The following is an 18,153-nucleotide window of genomic DNA, read 5'->3' on the forward strand; positions in this document are numbered from 1 at the left end:
TCCAAGTTATGTTAACTGTTCTCAATTTCAAGGTTGTTTGTTGTTCTTGCATTGTTTTCAAAAAATGTGTTCTCTACATCTCTGGGATAAATAGCATGTATCTAACAACAGGTGAGTGGAATTCATTGACATTCATCACGTTATACTCTCGGTATTTTGTGAACTGAAGATGTACTGTTGAGCCAACTATACGGATTTTAAATATTCATTTTGGGCTCACAAATATGTGGTCTTGCCTTAACTCCTGTCTTCACGATATTCACCTTTAAATTTAGCTTTAAAGCTTTCAACCTGCATAATTAGACACAATTTTCATTTGACGGATGCATAATTTGTACAGGATGTAGCAGTAATTATTTCATCCATTTCATGAGATAATTTATTCAATTACAATTTCGTCCTGGTAAGATAATATCCAATGAAAAGTCCTTTACATTCGTTTTACAAAATTGAGAAAATCGTGGTATTTAGAACAGACTGTATCCATCTGTTCTCATAAACAACATACCCAAAAGAGCATCATCGCAAATACAAGTGAAACTTCTTTGAAATCTCTGAAGATACTAATTTGTTACTCGGACTAGCCTTCTTTTGTAATCTAATAGCATCGTTTTGTAAAAACTTTGAAACCGAAATGTCAAATAACAACTAAAGTTTATTATAATTACGACCAGCAGTGCAGCATGACTATTTTAAATGAATTGCAACGTTATCCAAGAATCTGACATGGATCGTGGAGAACTGATTAATTCCTGCAGTTATGCTTCGATGCTTCAACCAACGTAAATCCCTTAAAATTAAAATGTATTAGAATTCGCAGGATTTGGTTTGAAATTTTCTTATCAGTTGACTCGATAAAGTGCCTAGTTTTAATACCCAATTACTATTGAATTGCCTCATTCGTCTTTTTAGATGCAAAGTTATAGTGGGAAATCAACTGCATAGTAACGGGAAGTAGCCGCAGTTTCGTGCGCTTATTTGTTGGAATCATAATGATGGCAAATTCCAGTTTTATCGATAATTTTATGGTTTCTATTGTTTTGGAGCGCTAGAAAGGTAATATTCCTCAGAACAATTGGAAATTGAGAAAAAATGTTTGAAGTGACGTTAATAACGCACTATTTTACGGAGATTAACTTTAGTGCTGTTCACATTTTCTAAGTTTGTTTATTATTTCGGAACTAAGTTGCTCATTATTTATTTATTGTACGTTTTATGGTTTAGTCATAGATTAATTTAATTACGTAGTTAATCGTTCAGATAATTGGAAGTTCTAATGGTTTAAGCTCTTTGTATATATTTCATTCTACGGAAAATTTAAGCCAGATGATTATATTGGACTATTAAACTATATTTATCTTTTATAACTATTTGATTACTCAATGTTATATATTTGAAAACTTCCGGTCTTATACGAGCTGGTAAATCTTCAAACAACTTAAAGATCCATTATGCTATAAATATGTTAATATTTAATGTCTTCTTCTAGTTTGCAATTTTTGTTCTCACAGTGACAATTTCTTCATCTCAACCTATCAAACGGTTTTTATTTTAATTGGACAGTCGCCTGTTAGATTTAGATAATAATCAGCTAGTAGGTTTTATATAACTTTGCAAATTCGGAAACTGGTTTTCTATAATATTGCTCTCGATTGGTTTTGTTAGTCTCTATTATCTCTCAAAAAACCAGCTAATGGACAAGATGCTCAGTGGTTTTTTTATGATCGTCCTTGTCGTACATAACACTGTTTCAATTGAGGATCATAAAATTCTCAATGAAAATTAAGATTTGCACAGAATAATGGCAATTGTAAGAACATACCTTGACGGATTGCATTTTTATACGGATTTTACGATTCATTACTAATACGTTCTACCGTGAATCCAGTGAGTAATTGTTCTCCTGCTTCCGGTGGATTTCAAGCATTTTAAGGAAAGAGTTGGTCGCGACTGTAAAACAGCTCAATAGATCGGCACGCGTATTAGAGCTGTGATACTTTTCGGGGTGGCAAAAATCAAACAATTCATTGTAATGAGGTAACCTATAATTAAATATGCACATGCAAAACATGTATTTTGTTAACAATGTTAACAATAACTTCGTGACTTGAAACTTACTCAATAGGACAAGTAATTAAAATTCACAGCGTTCGTTTTATTGTCGAGAAACAGTTTCCTACTTACTTTACCTCTTTACCTGATACCTTGTTTTCTAATTTGTTTGTCGCATGCAAAACGGTTACACACAACGGGTGCCATTACACGTGTCTTTCAAACTAAGTATTCATTTCCTTTAACGGAAAAAAAAATACCACTGATGTGTCACTTGAGATGTTTTCCCAATTATTAAAAGAAATGAAATTTCGCGCTGATTAAACCTCTTTTTCATTATGGTTCATATATCATTACAATGAGGGATAGTGAAGAACAGGAGCCGCTTTTGCAGTCATTTTTCACTGTCTCGCTTATAATTACACACAAATTTACGGTCCGTGCCTAATCAATTTTTATTGGCTCGCCGCGATAAAAAACGATTTGGAAACATTACAAGACCATTGTTAAAACATTTCTAATTGGTAATAATTGTAATAATTGAATTTAAAGATTTTATATCTAGATTTATCGCAATATTGCGGTTATTTTAGGCAACAGTCAATTTGCCGAAGCATCCTGTTTCGCCAAACACTTTTAATACATCAACAGATGCACAACTTTCCAGCCATTGCAAGGCTTTTCTTTCCACTCTCTACTATTGCTATTTATTACTACTAGTCGCAGTTTAATTTGCTGCATTCTCGGAGCAAGACTGAGAAGACTGTTTTCTTTTGAGAAGTTTTCCACGTGCTGTACCGGTTTAGTTCAACTATGCGCTTTTTTCTAAACTTTCTATTTGGCTTTAAAAGTTCTTAATTAATCTCAAAAAAATTGAATCTGCTTCAATTTACTGTTCTTATATGGCTTTTTACAGAAGGTAAGATCCAATCATCGTTTTACTCCACAGCTCGTTTCTTTCTGCAACTTGTTTTCTGTACCACAGCGCGGAAGATGTTGACGTTTATTTGCATCTTCCAACGCTTGCCGCATCATAATTAAATTGTTTCCAATGTCGCGAAATTTGAACGCGAAATAAAAATAAAGTTCCAGAATGAGAGGAGCCAGTTTTACAAAAAAATTGGCAGCGCATTCAATACTGCATTTTTTTTTATCTCAAAACGCAATCATTATCAAGTAAAGAGGTCGAATATTCAGTAAATCGCAGGGTCGAAATAACAATAGACATTTTAATTGCATTTTTCAGCATTTGTTCCCACGGTATGTATTTATTTTTAGAAGTTAGGTATTAAATGAAACGCGTGTTTATAATTATACTGAATTTGCTGATTGTTCGCAATGATGCAATTAGGTTTTTCGAGCGCGATGAAAATATTGCACACCTTTTGACAATTTTTTTGAGCTTTGGAATGTTAATACGTGGGAACTGTGACGAGATTCTTCGATTAGGAGTAAGGTTAAAAACTCAATGTCGACGCCTGGCGTCGGCGCCGTCTTCTCTCTATCGCCTATTACAATTGAGTTGATCAGTAAGCTTTTTACTGCATACAGATGTGGTTTCGTTTAAACTCGTTGTTATGTTATGATGCGGAATGAATGATAATGTTGGAAATTAAACGGAAGTAATCGTTCTGTTAATAGTGTAATGCTAAGTTTAAGTGCTTCTTCTATAAATATATCTTTATAAGATATGAATAGCATCCATTATGACCTACATCAACGAATAGAATTTAAAATGTTATGGACTAGTGTAAATATACCAACGCGCATTTAATTTTAAATTTCGGTTTAATTTGAAAAAGACTCAAGCATGTTCTCTTGTTTGTGGCAATTGTGGGACTGGTAATTAGATGATTTATTTTTATTATTAATAAATGGTTTTTCTTAGGTTGGACCCTACTAGTATGGAAAATAAGAAAGGCATACATCACAGCACCCCCTCAGTTACTTCTAACGAAATCGTGCAAAATGAAGCTGCTCAAACGAAACATTCCCACCAAAACAATACTCCAATTCAACATCTAAGGTTATTACAGTACGGTTTTAAAATGTCCAACCACCAACACCCCCTAGTAAATCAATCTCATCCTCATCAACAATTAAATTCACCTTTACATCTCCATATGCATGCACAGCAAGTTCAATATCAGCAGCCGAATCTCCATAGACATTTACCACCACCAACTCAACAGTTGAATAGTACAAATTACCCCCCAAACTACCTTCATCAACATCAGAACAAAATTGATCAAAGCAAGCAGCCCCCACCTGTACATTCACAGACGCAAATTTTACAAAACAGTCCGCAAATTTGGATGCCACATCAACCCCCAGTTCACTACCACCAAACTAAAATTGAACCTCCAAAGAAGAACTGTGCACCACAGCAACCGAAAATTAAAGAAAATTTGGAGAGGAAGAAATCCAACAATGCTTTTCAGATGCGGTCGCCGGCGGCGAAACGACCTGTTAACGCTCCGGTGACGATACAGGGGTGGTTGCACAAGCAGGGCTCTGAAGGGCTCATGTTATGGAAGAAACGCTGGTTTGTTTTGTCGGAGTATTGTCTATTTTATTACAAGAGTAAGTCGTGGCGCTATTTTGGGAGGAGGTTGATCGTGGGTTTTAGGTGCGGAAGAAGAGAAACTCTTGGGTTCTATCTTACTACCCTCGTATAAAGTTTCAATCTGTGGCCCCGAAGACAAAGTCAATAAGAAATTTGCCTTCAAGTGCGAACACGCCAATATGCGAACTTATATCTTAGCTGCTGATTCTCAAGAACTGATGATGCAGTGGATCCGTGTTCTTAATTTAGCCTGTTTATTACAGACTAATGTGTACGTGGTACTGCTTCGCTTTCATTCGAAATTAATTGTTTTGTTGTAGAGAGTCGGAGCAGCAACTCGCTGATTCTGCAGATCGCGACTTTCATCCGCATTTTCAGACGCCCATTCACATGCATTCTTCCAGTAATACTACTGATTTGAGTAATCCAAGTCAGCAGGAGCTCAGTCAATACAACCATCAACCTCTTTACGCGAATGCTCCGCCTAAGCCGCGTCGTTTGAACGACGGTAGCTACTCTTCTAGTCCTGATGTCCTGGAACGCTACAATAATCCAGTTCACGATGTGCCAATGATAAGAGGTGTTCTTAAATCTCCAGTAAATGTTTACGGACATGTTCATTTAAAAACTCATTCACCGCAACCCGAATACGTACACCACCGTCCACAGCATGACATACATAATTATATCTACACACCAACGAGAGATGTACCAAATATACCTCAAAACGTGGAACGAAGAACACCAGATACTTACGGTCGTTCGAAATTAAACCCCGGGAAGTCCCGACATCCGACAGATTACGAGGATGTTTATACGGACCAAACCATGTATAAGCGACCGCTAAGTCCAATAGCTTATAGTCACGTTAAGAAAACAAACCCCATCGTCAATACACCGTATCGAGCGTACACACCCCCGCACATGTTAGATCCGAAGGAAATGCCACCATGTTCTGCCGCACAACTGAGAAAATCGCCAGTTTCCGTCGTGAGACCACACAGCGCTGATTTCTTAGAGTACGAGTTGAACCATAGGCGACCCAACGCGGCGATGTTGACCACACAACAACCACGACCTAAATCGAGCTTAGATATCAATAGATACTCCAATAATGATAACTACTTTTACTCAGAAGAACGATACGCGGAAAAAATGAGGAAGTCGGCACAGTACCTGCCGAAAATGCCTAAATGTTACACCACACCACACGAAAGAAAATTCCCGGTGAATAACTTTCAAGAAAACGAAAACAATTTTGTTTTGATGCGATCCAATACTCAACCGATCGATTTTAATAATATTGAAGTCAACGAAATGCAACCTGTTAGAAGTAGAAGTGTTTTGAGTGAAGGGTCTTTATCTAAGGAACTCGATATGGATTTAAGATCAAGTAACCAACAACAATGTCTGCGGGAAACAGTGAGCCCAGCGTGTATGGGGAGACACGATTATGTGTACGGTTATGAAGACGATGTCCGGAGTAAAGAAAACGAACAATTCACTCGTTCGGCCAGTGCGAGATTGACCGGACAGAACGAGTTTTCCGGGGATGTGAATCACATGAACATCGTCGGCGATAGAAAGGTAAGATAGGTAAGCGGGAATTAAACGAGAATTTTCGCGATCTCGTTTCAGAGAGAAGAATCTATGAAGCGCTTGCTTGAATGGAAGCAAAGAATGTTGCAATCGCCGTTAAATAGAAAAGTTCAAAGTCACAGGGTATACTCGGGAAGGCCTCAATTTTATAATAAAAAAGAAGGCGAATATCCAGCTCAAAGTCAAATTTATTCGGATGGAAGATCTATGAACAGCATGCCACAGTACAATAGTTACTCTTCAGACGACGAAGGTAATTAATGTTGTGTTTGATGTTGCACTGTAGTTTAGGAAGCTGAGAATTCCGCTATTTTACTAGTCGAGAATTCTCAGACGCTCTGGTTGTATTTGGTGTCAGGTTTGGTGTAGTCTACACTGGTCCTTCCTGCCTGGAACAACTTGGGTCTCCACTTTCTGTAACTAACATTTCGGGTGGTAACTATTAACTTCAATATTTCTACTAACAAATTAATTTACTTATTTGGAAAAGGATCTTTTAGCTGATGTAAAATTTGTAAAATTTTTTATGGTCGGTTTAGAAAATGAGGAGGGAAGCAAAGAAAATGTGCAATCACAGGCAGGACGGACCTCGGACACATTTTCGAGTAATTCAGAATCACTTACACCTGCACATACTGCTTCTATCACTGTGTTTAATACTCTGAAGGAACCTGACAAGCCTTTATCTCAGTCTGACACAATGCACGATACTTCACAGCACACAAATCAGTCACAAGAGTTCAGAGAACCCGAAATTGCCTGTGAAGAAAGCACATTCACAAAGCCGTTAATTCAATTCAATAAAGAATCGTCGAATTTGGCTCACGTCTCGAGTTTACGCTCAGAATTTGCCGACAAGTTCGAACCGAGCCCCACTGTAACAGAAATCAAAAGTAACGGAGCTCTTGTCAAAAGCATTCTCGCTGAATTTGAACGAAAAGCTGATCATTCCACGACACCCACTAAAGAAATTGAATTAAGCCTCGAGGAGAATTACATGACTATGACTCCGAAAAAAAACGTGCTACAACCGCGACTAAGTACAAGTAGTGACGCAACTCTTATTTTTAATGAAATAGAAGAGAGCCCTTATGTTGAAATGAGCCATAATCTTGATATGGGCTTTTTAGAATGTAATTACAATTCAGAGTTTATGGAACATGAACCGTATGAAATGGTTTGTTTCAATGAGAATAAATTCGAGCCTGTTTACATGGAACTTAAGAACCCCAACAAAAACCCTGAAGGGAAAACGGAGCTTCCTGATGTTATCGTGCCACCGAAAGTTCAACGACCAAACATGGGCTGCAACACGAAGTCGGATAGTTCCGATGCCGATGATGAAGCTTCCAAAGATCTAGATTCTCTAGACACACCAAGCAATCCCCGATTTAGTTTATCAGACAATTTTCGTCCAGCGTCGTACTACTTGGGTGCCAGTCAAACTGTGACAGAATTCCAGGATAGTTCTGACAGTGAATTAGTTTCTCCACCGCCCATTCCAACATCACCACCACCCCTCGAAGACCTAGATGACGAAAATCGTAACTCCGATCAGTATTTCAGTAGTCCCAGAAGCACAAGAACGCCACTTCCTCAGACGCCACGACGCAACTTATCTTTGACAGTGTTAAAAGACCAAGATAGTTCTTCGATTTGCAGTGACTCAGACCGGCGGTTACGCAGCAGACTCTCCCATAACAGCGACTCAGATGTCGAGATGCGCATCCCGATTTCTCGAACAGCTGAGTATGAGAAGATGTTGAAACGACGACCAGTTTCTGAAGAACTAGCGTCGGAAACTAACGATTTCAACGATACCGTTGATCTAGATAAGTACTTATCCGAGCTACAAATTAGTAGTTTGAATGACTCAATTACTGAAGAGGCTCGCAAGTTCCATGAGTACGAAAACTTGCGGATTTCTAGAAGCAGCGAGAGTCAGAACACCACACTTGATTCAAACCTGGAGGAGTTGCCGCAGAAGAAAGCAGAGAGTAGTTCGATCTCCGTTGAAGTCTGCGGATTTCTCCAAAATTCGAATCGATCGACTCCCAGTATTCGCATCAGTAGTTCGTTGAGTGTTCAGGAAATGCCGACTGTTTCTTCGTATTTCTCGGATCACAGAGAGATGTCGTCAAACTCATCATTGAACCAACCGGCGCCTTACTACTACTCGGATCTTTGTATGAACATCTCAGACACTGAAAGTAACTCAACTATCCTGACTCTGAATAATCAACGACAGGCTTTGAATGGTAACAAACGTGATATAACTCGTATTATTAACCCGATCAAGTGTAACAGTCAGTTACACAGCGGCGCTCGTTCTTCGCATATTGATAATACTTTCAAACTAGCAGCAGAAGCTCGTTCCGCATCTGTGGACTTCTTGAACTTGACAGACAAGTCTGGTCATATTGACAAGAAAAATATTTACGAATCGGATACTTTGAAGCGCCTGAAAATGTCAGAGGGTGTCGGGGCTAATCCAGAGACTCGAAATCTCTACCCTCCTTTCAAACTCGATAAATTTATCAACATGGAGGTGACGAATAACGAGACCAACGTCAGACGGTCACATTCTTTAGAAGGGTTGTTGGAAAACGTGTTTAGCGACCACTTGGAAACTCAAAACGAAAGTGGTTTCACAGCAGAAAGTGACAATAACAACACTGAAGGCAGTTATCTATGGGAAGAGGATTCGATTTGGCGTGAAAGACTGAGAAGTGCCAGCCAACGGCACACGAAATCTATGGATGATTTGGACAGCATCGGCGAGAACAAGAAAGTGCAGAAAAAGGCGCCACGCGGCATCACGAGAGTTGTTACCTACGTGAATGACAACATTTATAACATGCCAGTGCAGAGTAAACAAGATGAAATTAAAACCGAAACAAACGGCGTGAAAAAAGAAGGGAGTTTCGTGATTGACAGAGAGAAACTTAGGCAATGGGATTTGATGTCGAGCGCCCCTTCAGACGATCAATTGTCGGCTTCGCAGGGACCGGCGGGTAATAACACGGTGCTAGAAATAGGTGATGGGAGTACTTGTGAACCAGTTGAAGGTTTCAACACCCAGCAAGCAGCAGGTATATCTGAATACGTTTATAGGTAATATGTATATTATGTACATATCCCAAATTTTTGTAAATTTGTAAAATTTCGTACCGTTTCGACTCCACTTTCATTAATAAAGCGCTCATTCAAAATCCCTTCGATAGTTTGATTCAAATTTTTTCAAAAAGCTGAGTTGGAAAACCACACTGGCCACATAGATTAGCAATTAGTTCATGATATTTTGTAGCCTCAGGTTCAGTCTCAATAAACACAAGAGATAGATTTCCAAAAGCAGCTTTCTCGAAGAGAGTGTGGGCTCCAGCGCTTCAAGCGCGCTCTGTCACGAATCTTTCCAGGCATAATGACCACGAAACCTTCATGTAAGTTATCTACCATAACATAATCCCAAATAAAATTCAATTATAGACCACCACAAGACTACTATTTAACTCAAGCTCCAAGTCATCGCGATCTTCGGATGGACAATCTACACGTACATAACGTAAGACAAGTAAGTAAACCAGTATATTCATGTAATAAATGTCTTGTCGTTTACACAATTAGGAGAAGTGGTCTTTAAATGATAAAATGAACGTGTCTGCCGGCGAACTACTTGGTAGAACGCATGAGGAACTCGTCTTACTATTGATACAGTTACGTAGACAAAATTCCAACACTTTGCAAGCCATCGAAAACTGTTACAATGAGATTGACACGATACAGGTTTGAATTTAAGAGTACTTTTGACTAACACCGCTTACGTACTAACCCAAAACAAAACCGAAATTTCTTACTACGAATTCTACTTGTTTTTGCTTTCGTATTGTCACTGTATCACTCGTACTTATGTAACGATTCTCGTTTTTCAGGCACAATTACATGGCTCAATATTAAACCAAGCGAAAAGATTAGAGAATTTACAAAAGCTGGAACAGATTAAACAACATTTAATTGAATTAGAGAAACAAGTAGGTGCGGTTTTCCCACGGACTTATTTATTTATGACTGTTTTTAGTACGAAAAGGGCAAGCCCTTAGTTAACCTCGTCGATAACATGGTTAAACTCGGATCTTTGTACAGAACACCAAACGAACGCCACTTTTTAGCCCCTGAAATTAAAGACCGCTTAGAATTCAATCAACAAATTCAAGAACGACGCTTGTTAGCGGAAGAGCGGCGTGACTGGAACAGACTGAATTTCAATCATTCTCAGTTACAAGAAAAAGTACAACAACTTTACAAATTAGATAAATTAATTCAAGAAGAGTCAGGGACGCTTCAGAATCTACAACAGGATAAAGAAGAGATTGAAAAAGCTTTAGGTGGTTTGAAACATCGCCTAAACAAAGGGTTTAATGATCCAGCGGAAATAGAAGAGGCACGAAAACAACAAGTCAATTTAGAAAACGAACTAAGCAGGGTACATTTAATGTTAGCTCAAAATTCTAAAAAACTAGAAGAGACCGTTGCTGGGAATGCAAGACTCGAACAGGAATTGTTAATTTTAAAACAAAAACTCCAAATTTCGAGACAACAGAGAAGTTCACCACAATTTTCAAATGCTGGTATGTTATAACAGATGTGGTTTCGTTTTTTGTTGCCTTGTAGGTATTGTAGTGTATATTTAATGCTTCTGTTATGTATGCACGTGGTGGTGTCTTATGCATGCGCATTGCTTCGCTGAAACACCGATAAATAGTCACTTCTATTGTTGCGATAACTAATTTGTGCCAGAATTTTGCATGTCCGGGTTTTATGTTTGATGTTCTTTGTGTAGGGGATAGTATGCTGTGTGCTGCCGGAACATCCGCTATGTTGGAATCCGATCTACAACGAGTACAGCAAAAAGTTGGAGATTTACAAAAGCAAAGACAAGAACTGAGTTTGCAAGTTAGACAGTTAACCGACCGCTCGAACAGTCTGCAACAACAAGTCAAACATGCTCCTGCGGCGGCTGCAATTCAAAGTACGAATCATTCTTTCTTAACTCTAACTAGTCATCCAAACGCTATTTTTTCCAGACGTGGGGAACAAGAAGAAAGTGAACTCTTTCTGGCGCGAAACAGATCTCGATACAATGATAGTAGTCGACCATGGAGACAGTTGGGACAATCAAATTTTCAACGATGTCGGCCCTTTGTATATAAACACCGATTCTAAACAATCAGACGAGTTGTACAATCGCAGTTCTGGTAGTGACGACGCCCAAAATCTCATGATCTCGCACGAAAAACCGGAAATTAAAACCGTAAGAATTGTGAAACGAGAGTCGGAACGGCGACAGAGGGATCGTGAGAAGAGTGTAACGGGAAAATGGGACGCTTTACTTGAAGAGGACAACTCTTCTCAGAGTTCTAGTGTTTTGTTTCGTCCAGCCCCGGTCCAGAAGACACAAAGTACGATAAATGTGATATCGCCGACATTTGACACTGAGAAAAGTGGGAGTGTTTTGAGCAGACAGAGTTCTTTGTCGAGTCCGAGTTTGCCACAGTCTTTCTCAGATCGAATGAGCTCAAGTGGAGACGGAAGTGCAGATAGATCTCCTGAACTGTCGCCGATTTTCAAAAGTGAGGCGGCTCGTCAAATTATCACAGAAATGTCGAATCAAGACACTCCGAAATATCTGAAAAGGCGAGCGGTGCCGAAGGAAAAACGGCGACATTATACTGCGCCTCATAATAATTTGATTATGAAAAGTTTGAATCAATTACCGACGGATGATAGTGCGTTTGATAAGATTAATGATAGAAGAGCTAGGGATGATTTGGATATGGAGAGGGCGTTGCGGCAACGAATTGATGCGCCTGATGTAGTTCGGTCTACGTTGAGCAGTAAAGAACTGAAATACAATGAAAGTACCATTGATAATATTTTAGGAACGCCAAATAAAATTAGTATACCCGAAAGATATATACCTGAACAGTTACCCCAATTATCTGCTGAAGAACAAGAACATAGATTAAGAAAGGTTGAGTCAATTAAAAAAATGCTTTCTGATGCTGCTATTATCAGTGCGAGTTCTTCAAATTTAGCGACAGGTAACTTAAGGTGCTTCCTAAGGACCAAAGTAACATTTCTTTTGTAGATGAGAAATTCAACAAAACACCAACTACCATTGCGAACAAAGCTATATCTAAGATGGTAGAAGAAAAGAAACAGAGAGAGCATTTGCTGCAATTAAACCAGATACTTGCGAAACAGGTCATGGAAATGAGCAAAATTGTGGCAGGTGAGCATGTCAGGCTACGCTAACTGCTTAACATTAGATCGTCTTAATTTTGTGTTAATTGGAAACCAGTGACTGCATGCTCGTTTTGTTTTGTTTTTGCACTTGTTTTTGTTTGTAGGTACCAACGTGACTGATGAACAGTAGTTGACATGATTTTTGCTAGTTAAGGTTTGTGTTTTTTTATTTGCTTCAACGTGCTTCTTCTCTTAACACCTTTTATCATTATAATTTGATTTTCTTCGCACAGTGAAAGCATTGGCGACGTTGCCGCTCCAACCTCAACAAATAAACACAGATGACGAGGATTCTTCGCCTGTGACGCCTTTGCCTCTCTATCAACAACGTGATAATTTTTACAGTTAATTTAAATTTAGTGTACAAATTTAAAAGGTTGTGTTCAAAAGTTTGGCCTGTTATACATTTTAAATATAATAAGCTCCATTAGTGAACTGAGTGCCAGACAATAAGTATATGTATATTTATTTCTTGTTTATTAACTTATGTTGGACGTTCGTAGTTAACCGTGTTAATATTGTCTATATTAGAGTCTAGAATATGTGAGTTATAATTTTGCTCAGTTATTTAATTTATACGAATTTCGGGCTGGTGACGGTTACTTGGTCAAAATCATATATTTTTATATTATTATATTATTGTTTCCTATCGTTATTAAACTTTGGGATGTGCCAAATATCGAAAAATGTACGAAATTTTGTATTTCTATTTTGAGTTTTTTACGTTGGGTGTGTCTCCTCTACAGGTGTATCCCAAAGTTTCACTTGCCAACGTACAGTAATAGAAAACTCTCAACGTATATTTTGTACTTCTAGCGAGTGAAGTAGTTCTATTTCTTCAGGTTACTCTACAATACTCATTTTTTCTAACAATCTGTCCTTTAACCTATGTATGTATTATTTATACAAATATATTGACTGTTGAAATTTATTTATTTATTCTGTCTGTTAATTGTATGAATATTTTGAGATTTTTTTAAAGATCACCACTTGTATAAATTTTATATTTTAAGAACTGTGCAAACATGTTTATTAACGTATTTAGTCACAATAAACAGTCACTGCATATCTTAGCAGCAAAAAATAAAAATTGAATTTTATTCCCTGGCTTTTAGCGGAGAGTTGGAGAATTACATAAACCATGGCGCTCTTAATCCATCGATCAATAAACAGAATATACAGTTTTTGCTTAATTACGCAATTTTATAATCATTATATTATTACAATTTATTTATTGCGATGAACTTATATAGTCAAGTTTGCTTATTTTTGATGGTTCCCAATCAGTCCGAAAAATTTTTTTTGTTGACACAAAAAAAATAATTGTTATTGATTTTATTTATTTTTAAATAAATGAAATTAAAGATGCATGACTCAGAAAAGATTGATCGTTTGAATGATGCCGTGGATTCTAATAAGATTACCATTAGATATTACGGCGTCCTTTTGTATCCAGGCAACCACCAATACAATTGCAAAAATGCGTGACGTCATAATATTGTGTTGAATGAAATCTGCCTGTAGTTCAGCCAAGTTGGTCTGAGCCACCATAAAAGCATAAAAATTTGCGGGCTACCGCAACGGGACAGCTTCAAAAGATTCTCAAGTGCACGTAATGAGGGGTTTATTTGCTCAAGTTTGTACCCTGCGATAAGAACAGCATCCCTAAACAGGCCAGATGTCTTGTCATAAATGACAAAATACCGCAAACTGTCCGGGTGCGGTTGCCGTCTAATTTTTATGATTTTATGGTGGCTCAGGCCAACTTGGCTACATCGTCCTTTAGCAGTAGATCAGTCTTAATTTTGTTCAATTTCAATTCTTTTATTTTTGTGTTGGTAAAACTAGGCCTTTTAGAGGGCCAACGATTTTTCTTGAACAAAGAATATCTTTTGTAAAAACAATTGTGGAATTTTCTAATTTCTACCAATTTATGAATGAATTATGTAACGAACGGCACTAAAAATAAAAGTGCTTTTGCTCATTTATGCTCAAACACGTAAACTTTATAATTGTTTTTTAATCAGTTTTTTACCCCAAACACCTGCACGTTTATAAATGGCAACGGCCAGGTAAAGAAAGTCCTTTTTCAATTTTCAATAAATTATCAAAGGGATATGGTGGGAGTGAGAGCGAAAGTGGTGGAAGACAAAATGAAGCGTGGGCTTGTCCAGTGTTGGGATTGGTTAGACCAAGGCTAAGGTTGAAGTGGTTTTTTGAATGATTGTGGTTTACAATGGCGACGGGTAGTAAAAGAAAATTGTAACTACATTGGACGTCTTTTATTAAATATTGTAATAAATTTGCAGTTGCTTTTAAAATAATACTTCGGTTTTTACATAGATACGTTAAAATAAATAAATAATGAAAAGAAAAATCCAATGCATTGTAATTTGTAAGAATTTTTCACATTTGAAACAATGTCGACTAGAAAGTTGAATACACTAACTCATGTCCTGACACCTTTTGTAACTTAGCAGTATAAGCATCCACTGGTACCTTTGGCAAACAAGATATACTTACTCAAATAATGTATGTCATTGCTTATAAGTAATGAATCACGTATGATTAGAATGTATGGGGTTTACAACTCCTTTTCGATCTTGATGATTTCGGCGATGCCATCGTACATCTCTTTGACAGCGTCGTATTCAGTGAGACCCATACGTCTCTTGTTGGAAATATCATAAACGCCACCTTCAGCTTCAGTGTGTTCGCCGCGAGTGCCACGAACTTGGAGATTGTATTTGCCGGCTACTTCTTCCAACTTGGCTTTGTTGGCGGCCAACTTGGGAACCTTGATGTGTACAGAGGCACGAACAGTGGTGCCCAAATTGGTTGGGCAGAAAGTCAAGAAGCCAAATCTGTCGCTGTGTGAGAATGGCAAGCGCTTCTCAATATCGTTAACAGCCGTTACCAGTCTACGGTAGACTTGTCCCAAGTCTCCTCCCATTTGCATGGAGATGATACGAAGATGATCTTCTTCGTTGCACCAAACCAAGAAGGTCTTGGCGTCGTTGTGGAAAATACCACGGCCGGTGGGCCAGAAGCGGCAAGCGTTGGCAGCTTGTAAGAACCTGTCTCCTTCCTTGAACAAGAAGTGGTCATCGATGAGCTTCTGTTGGACGTCTTTGCTCATGCCAGTCAAGGGGTAGAAAGTACCCTTAAGTTCACCCTCAAGCGCAGAGAGGGTGGAGGAAACTTTCTGTTCCATCTCACGGTATTGTTCCTCGGTCAAGCAAGGGTTGAAGGGATAACCTTCCAGAGAACGACCGCAACGTACACGGGTAGAAACAATATATTCTCCAGCAGGGTCTAAGTTGCCGAAGACGCTGGTGTCTCCCCAGTTCTTGGGAGGGTGCTTATCACTCTTCTTGAATCCACCATGGTAGTCTTCAATGATGGGGTCAAACAAGTCGGAGAAGATAGAGTATGACTCAGCATCAGGGGCATAAATGCCGATGCCGGAATCATGATTTTCCAAACCTGCGACATTAAAAAAAAAGTCATGCTAACGAATCTTAATATTCAGTTTGTACCCACCAGACTGGATTACATCAAGAAGGGTGGAGCCAAAGCTGGTCTTCTTGGTCTTCAAGCTGTCAAACAATTCACGGGTCAAGTATTTTTTCAAGAGGGATTTAGAGTCAGAAGCTTCCAGTTTCTTGAAACCGGCTTCAAGTTTTTCCAAAACGGCGGCGTCAACCATGGTAGATTTTCTAAAAAGTTTCATTACGTTAACCATTGGACGCAGTAAAAACAGTTTAGTAATAATCATCATCAAGGGTTAATGATATGACAGTTATCGATGAGCTGAATGAAATGATGTGCGAAGAGTTTAGAATTGCGTACTTGAGGTAGCAAGTAGACACGGAACAAGACAAGACACAAAGCTTCCAGAAATCCAGACGCACCCGTCGGTGCTACTGACCCATGCATGACATCAACAGGATACGAATAGTACAAACCCCGATTCATCCTCTTTCGTTTTTTTAGAATTTTCTTTAGATGCGCAACCTCCCATATTTTCAATTTAGCTAAATGAAAATACACTCTAAAAACACTACAACTAAATTAATGGGCAAACTATACGGCATGGGGTTAGGGACGCCGCCCTTTCTAATAATGCGCTTAAACGGCCGTCTTCAGATCGTCGTTTAGCTACCGTGCGCTTCCCGCTCTGACTGAACTTCAAGCATTGGATAGACGGGGCGCAGTTTTACCAGATCGATAAACGCATATCTATGCGTACAGACGACCAATCCAATTGCGTGTCTCTAATAATTGTCCCCAGACTTGACCACCCGTAAGACACCTACCCCTATCTAACGTAAAAATCGACTCTTCTGTCGGCAAAACCACAATCACCGGCTTCACACGCTGAAACCGGCGCATCCACCATTTGTAGCAGACAATGAGTCGCAGACGGATAGACGCGCATCACCCCTAAATTCATTCAAGTACCCAAAAAATGAGTATATGTACCCAGACAGACAGTCTACACTTTACTCAAAGTTGTCTTTAGGGCTCCAAGGGGGCTTAACTTATTTTAGCTTTGCTCGCGAACTCGGTCCCAAAAACGATCCAGTTTTTTTTTATAAAAATAACAACAAGGCTATATTTTTGATAACGATCTAACAGAATGGTGTAAAGGGGTGAGCGGAAGCCCAGACGGCCGTTCAAAATCAATAGCCCCGTTTTTTGTGTTGCATAACTTTTAGGAGCGCGCGCTTACAAAACGTTGAATTTCGATTTAAACCAAATAACTAAGTTAAAGCATACAATGACATCACTTTAAGATTTGCTTACAATTTGCACAAACAATTTTATAGCATCCGTTTGTGAATTTGCAACGGTGGTCGATGTGGGATTTGGCGCGAACCCGAAGAATTTCGAATTTAAGAAGTACGCACTTAACTGACTTCAGTAGCAATGAGTCACTAATAAAAATTAAGTAGTTAAGTAGTTTTATTGGATAATTGATGGGACATTTTGGTGCGTCCGGTTCGGAGGGTCACTACAAACGCCCAATGTTACGTAACACTCAAAACTGTCTGTTAGGCGGATTTTTCCTCTATAAGGGGAGTTTTGAACACCGTTATTGGATTAGTGACGCTTTGAAGAGAGCTTTGTTAAAAATCAGGCTTGGGATAAACGTACATGAAATGAAACAACAGAAGCACCGGTTCGGTAATGAAATTCGGGCTCACCTTAGCTTGAAAGTCTGGCTTGAAACACACTCTCTGAAGAATGAACCGACTATGAGTTTATGAGTAGGTACCCGTTGTAGAAGAGGTCTTGGTGTCAACCCCACCACCCCAATGACGTCAGGTTTACAGAATTACATTGAACCAATCGTTGCCTCTAACGTATTCTTGCCCGACCTACCACTTTAAATTTTCGATAGTGAACTTGAAAATGTAATTTTTTAAAGGAATTAACTGATAAAATCTATTTTAAAAAATCCCCTCCAGATCAGATAGTGGGGACGCTAACCGGTGATTTTTTTAAATAAATCTAATTTACACATAACGCCATTTTCAAGGTTCGAGATGTAATTAATTATTGTTATCGATGTTACTTACGTATTGATAAGACATCGCGAAAACACCTATTGAATTGAGATAATGGAA

The 18,153-nt window shown here is 38.6% G+C and overlaps 2 protein-coding genes across 10 annotated transcripts; one reads left to right on the forward strand and one right to left on the reverse strand.

The window, feature by feature from the left end:
* The first annotated feature begins 20 nt into the window (after positions 1-20).
* Positions 21-13,610, forward strand: kmr (pleckstrin homology domain-containing family A member kramer). 8 transcript variants are annotated; one of them, XM_088048140.1, is made up of 16 exons: positions 3,730-3,894; positions 3,941-4,078; positions 4,220-4,635; positions 4,682-4,889; positions 4,939-6,205; positions 6,257-6,470; positions 6,757-9,309; positions 9,525-9,657; positions 9,704-9,788; positions 9,842-10,000; positions 10,147-10,245; positions 10,293-10,842; positions 11,055-11,243; positions 11,299-12,315; positions 12,363-12,506; positions 12,754-13,610. In XM_088048140.1, exons 1-16 carry the CDS (start codon positions 3,863-3,865, stop codon positions 12,867-12,869), a joined length of 7,320 nt encoding a protein of 2,439 aa, XP_087904266.1. In that variant the 5' UTR covers positions 3,730-3,862; the 3' UTR covers positions 12,870-13,610. The 8 variants fall into 8 exon arrangements, with proteins under 8 accessions (XP_087904263.1, XP_087904266.1, XP_087904268.1 ...); XM_088048142.1 differs by having other exon boundaries at positions 4,355-4,635; XM_088048139.1 differs by adding an exon at positions 12,625-12,674 and having other exon boundaries at positions 3,734-3,894; positions 3,941-4,635; positions 12,754-12,844.
* Positions 13,611-14,787: 1,177 nt separating this feature from the next.
* LOC148167430 (arginine kinase) lies at positions 14,788-17,840 on the reverse strand. 2 transcript variants are annotated; one of them, XM_088046950.1, is made up of 3 exons: positions 17,731-17,840; positions 16,064-16,239; positions 14,788-16,006 (listed from the first exon to the last, which is right to left on the reverse strand). In XM_088046950.1, exons 2-3 carry the CDS (start codon positions 16,227-16,229, stop codon positions 15,105-15,107), a joined length of 1,068 nt encoding a protein of 355 aa, XP_087903076.1. In that variant the 5' UTR covers positions 16,230-16,239; positions 17,731-17,840; the 3' UTR covers positions 14,788-15,104. The 2 variants fall into 2 exon arrangements, with proteins under 2 accessions (XP_087903076.1, XP_087903074.1); XM_088046948.1 differs by lacking the exon at positions 17,731-17,840 and adding an exon at positions 16,489-16,634.
* Between the last annotated feature and the right edge of the window lie 313 nt (positions 17,841-18,153).

This window comes from Gnatocerus cornutus, chromosome 10, assembly GCF_029298725.1.
Source record: "Gnatocerus cornutus isolate USDA-ARS CGAHR chromosome 10, icGnaCorn1.1, whole genome shotgun sequence".
Lineage (NCBI taxonomy): Eukaryota > Metazoa > Arthropoda > Insecta > Coleoptera > Tenebrionidae > Gnatocerus > Gnatocerus cornutus.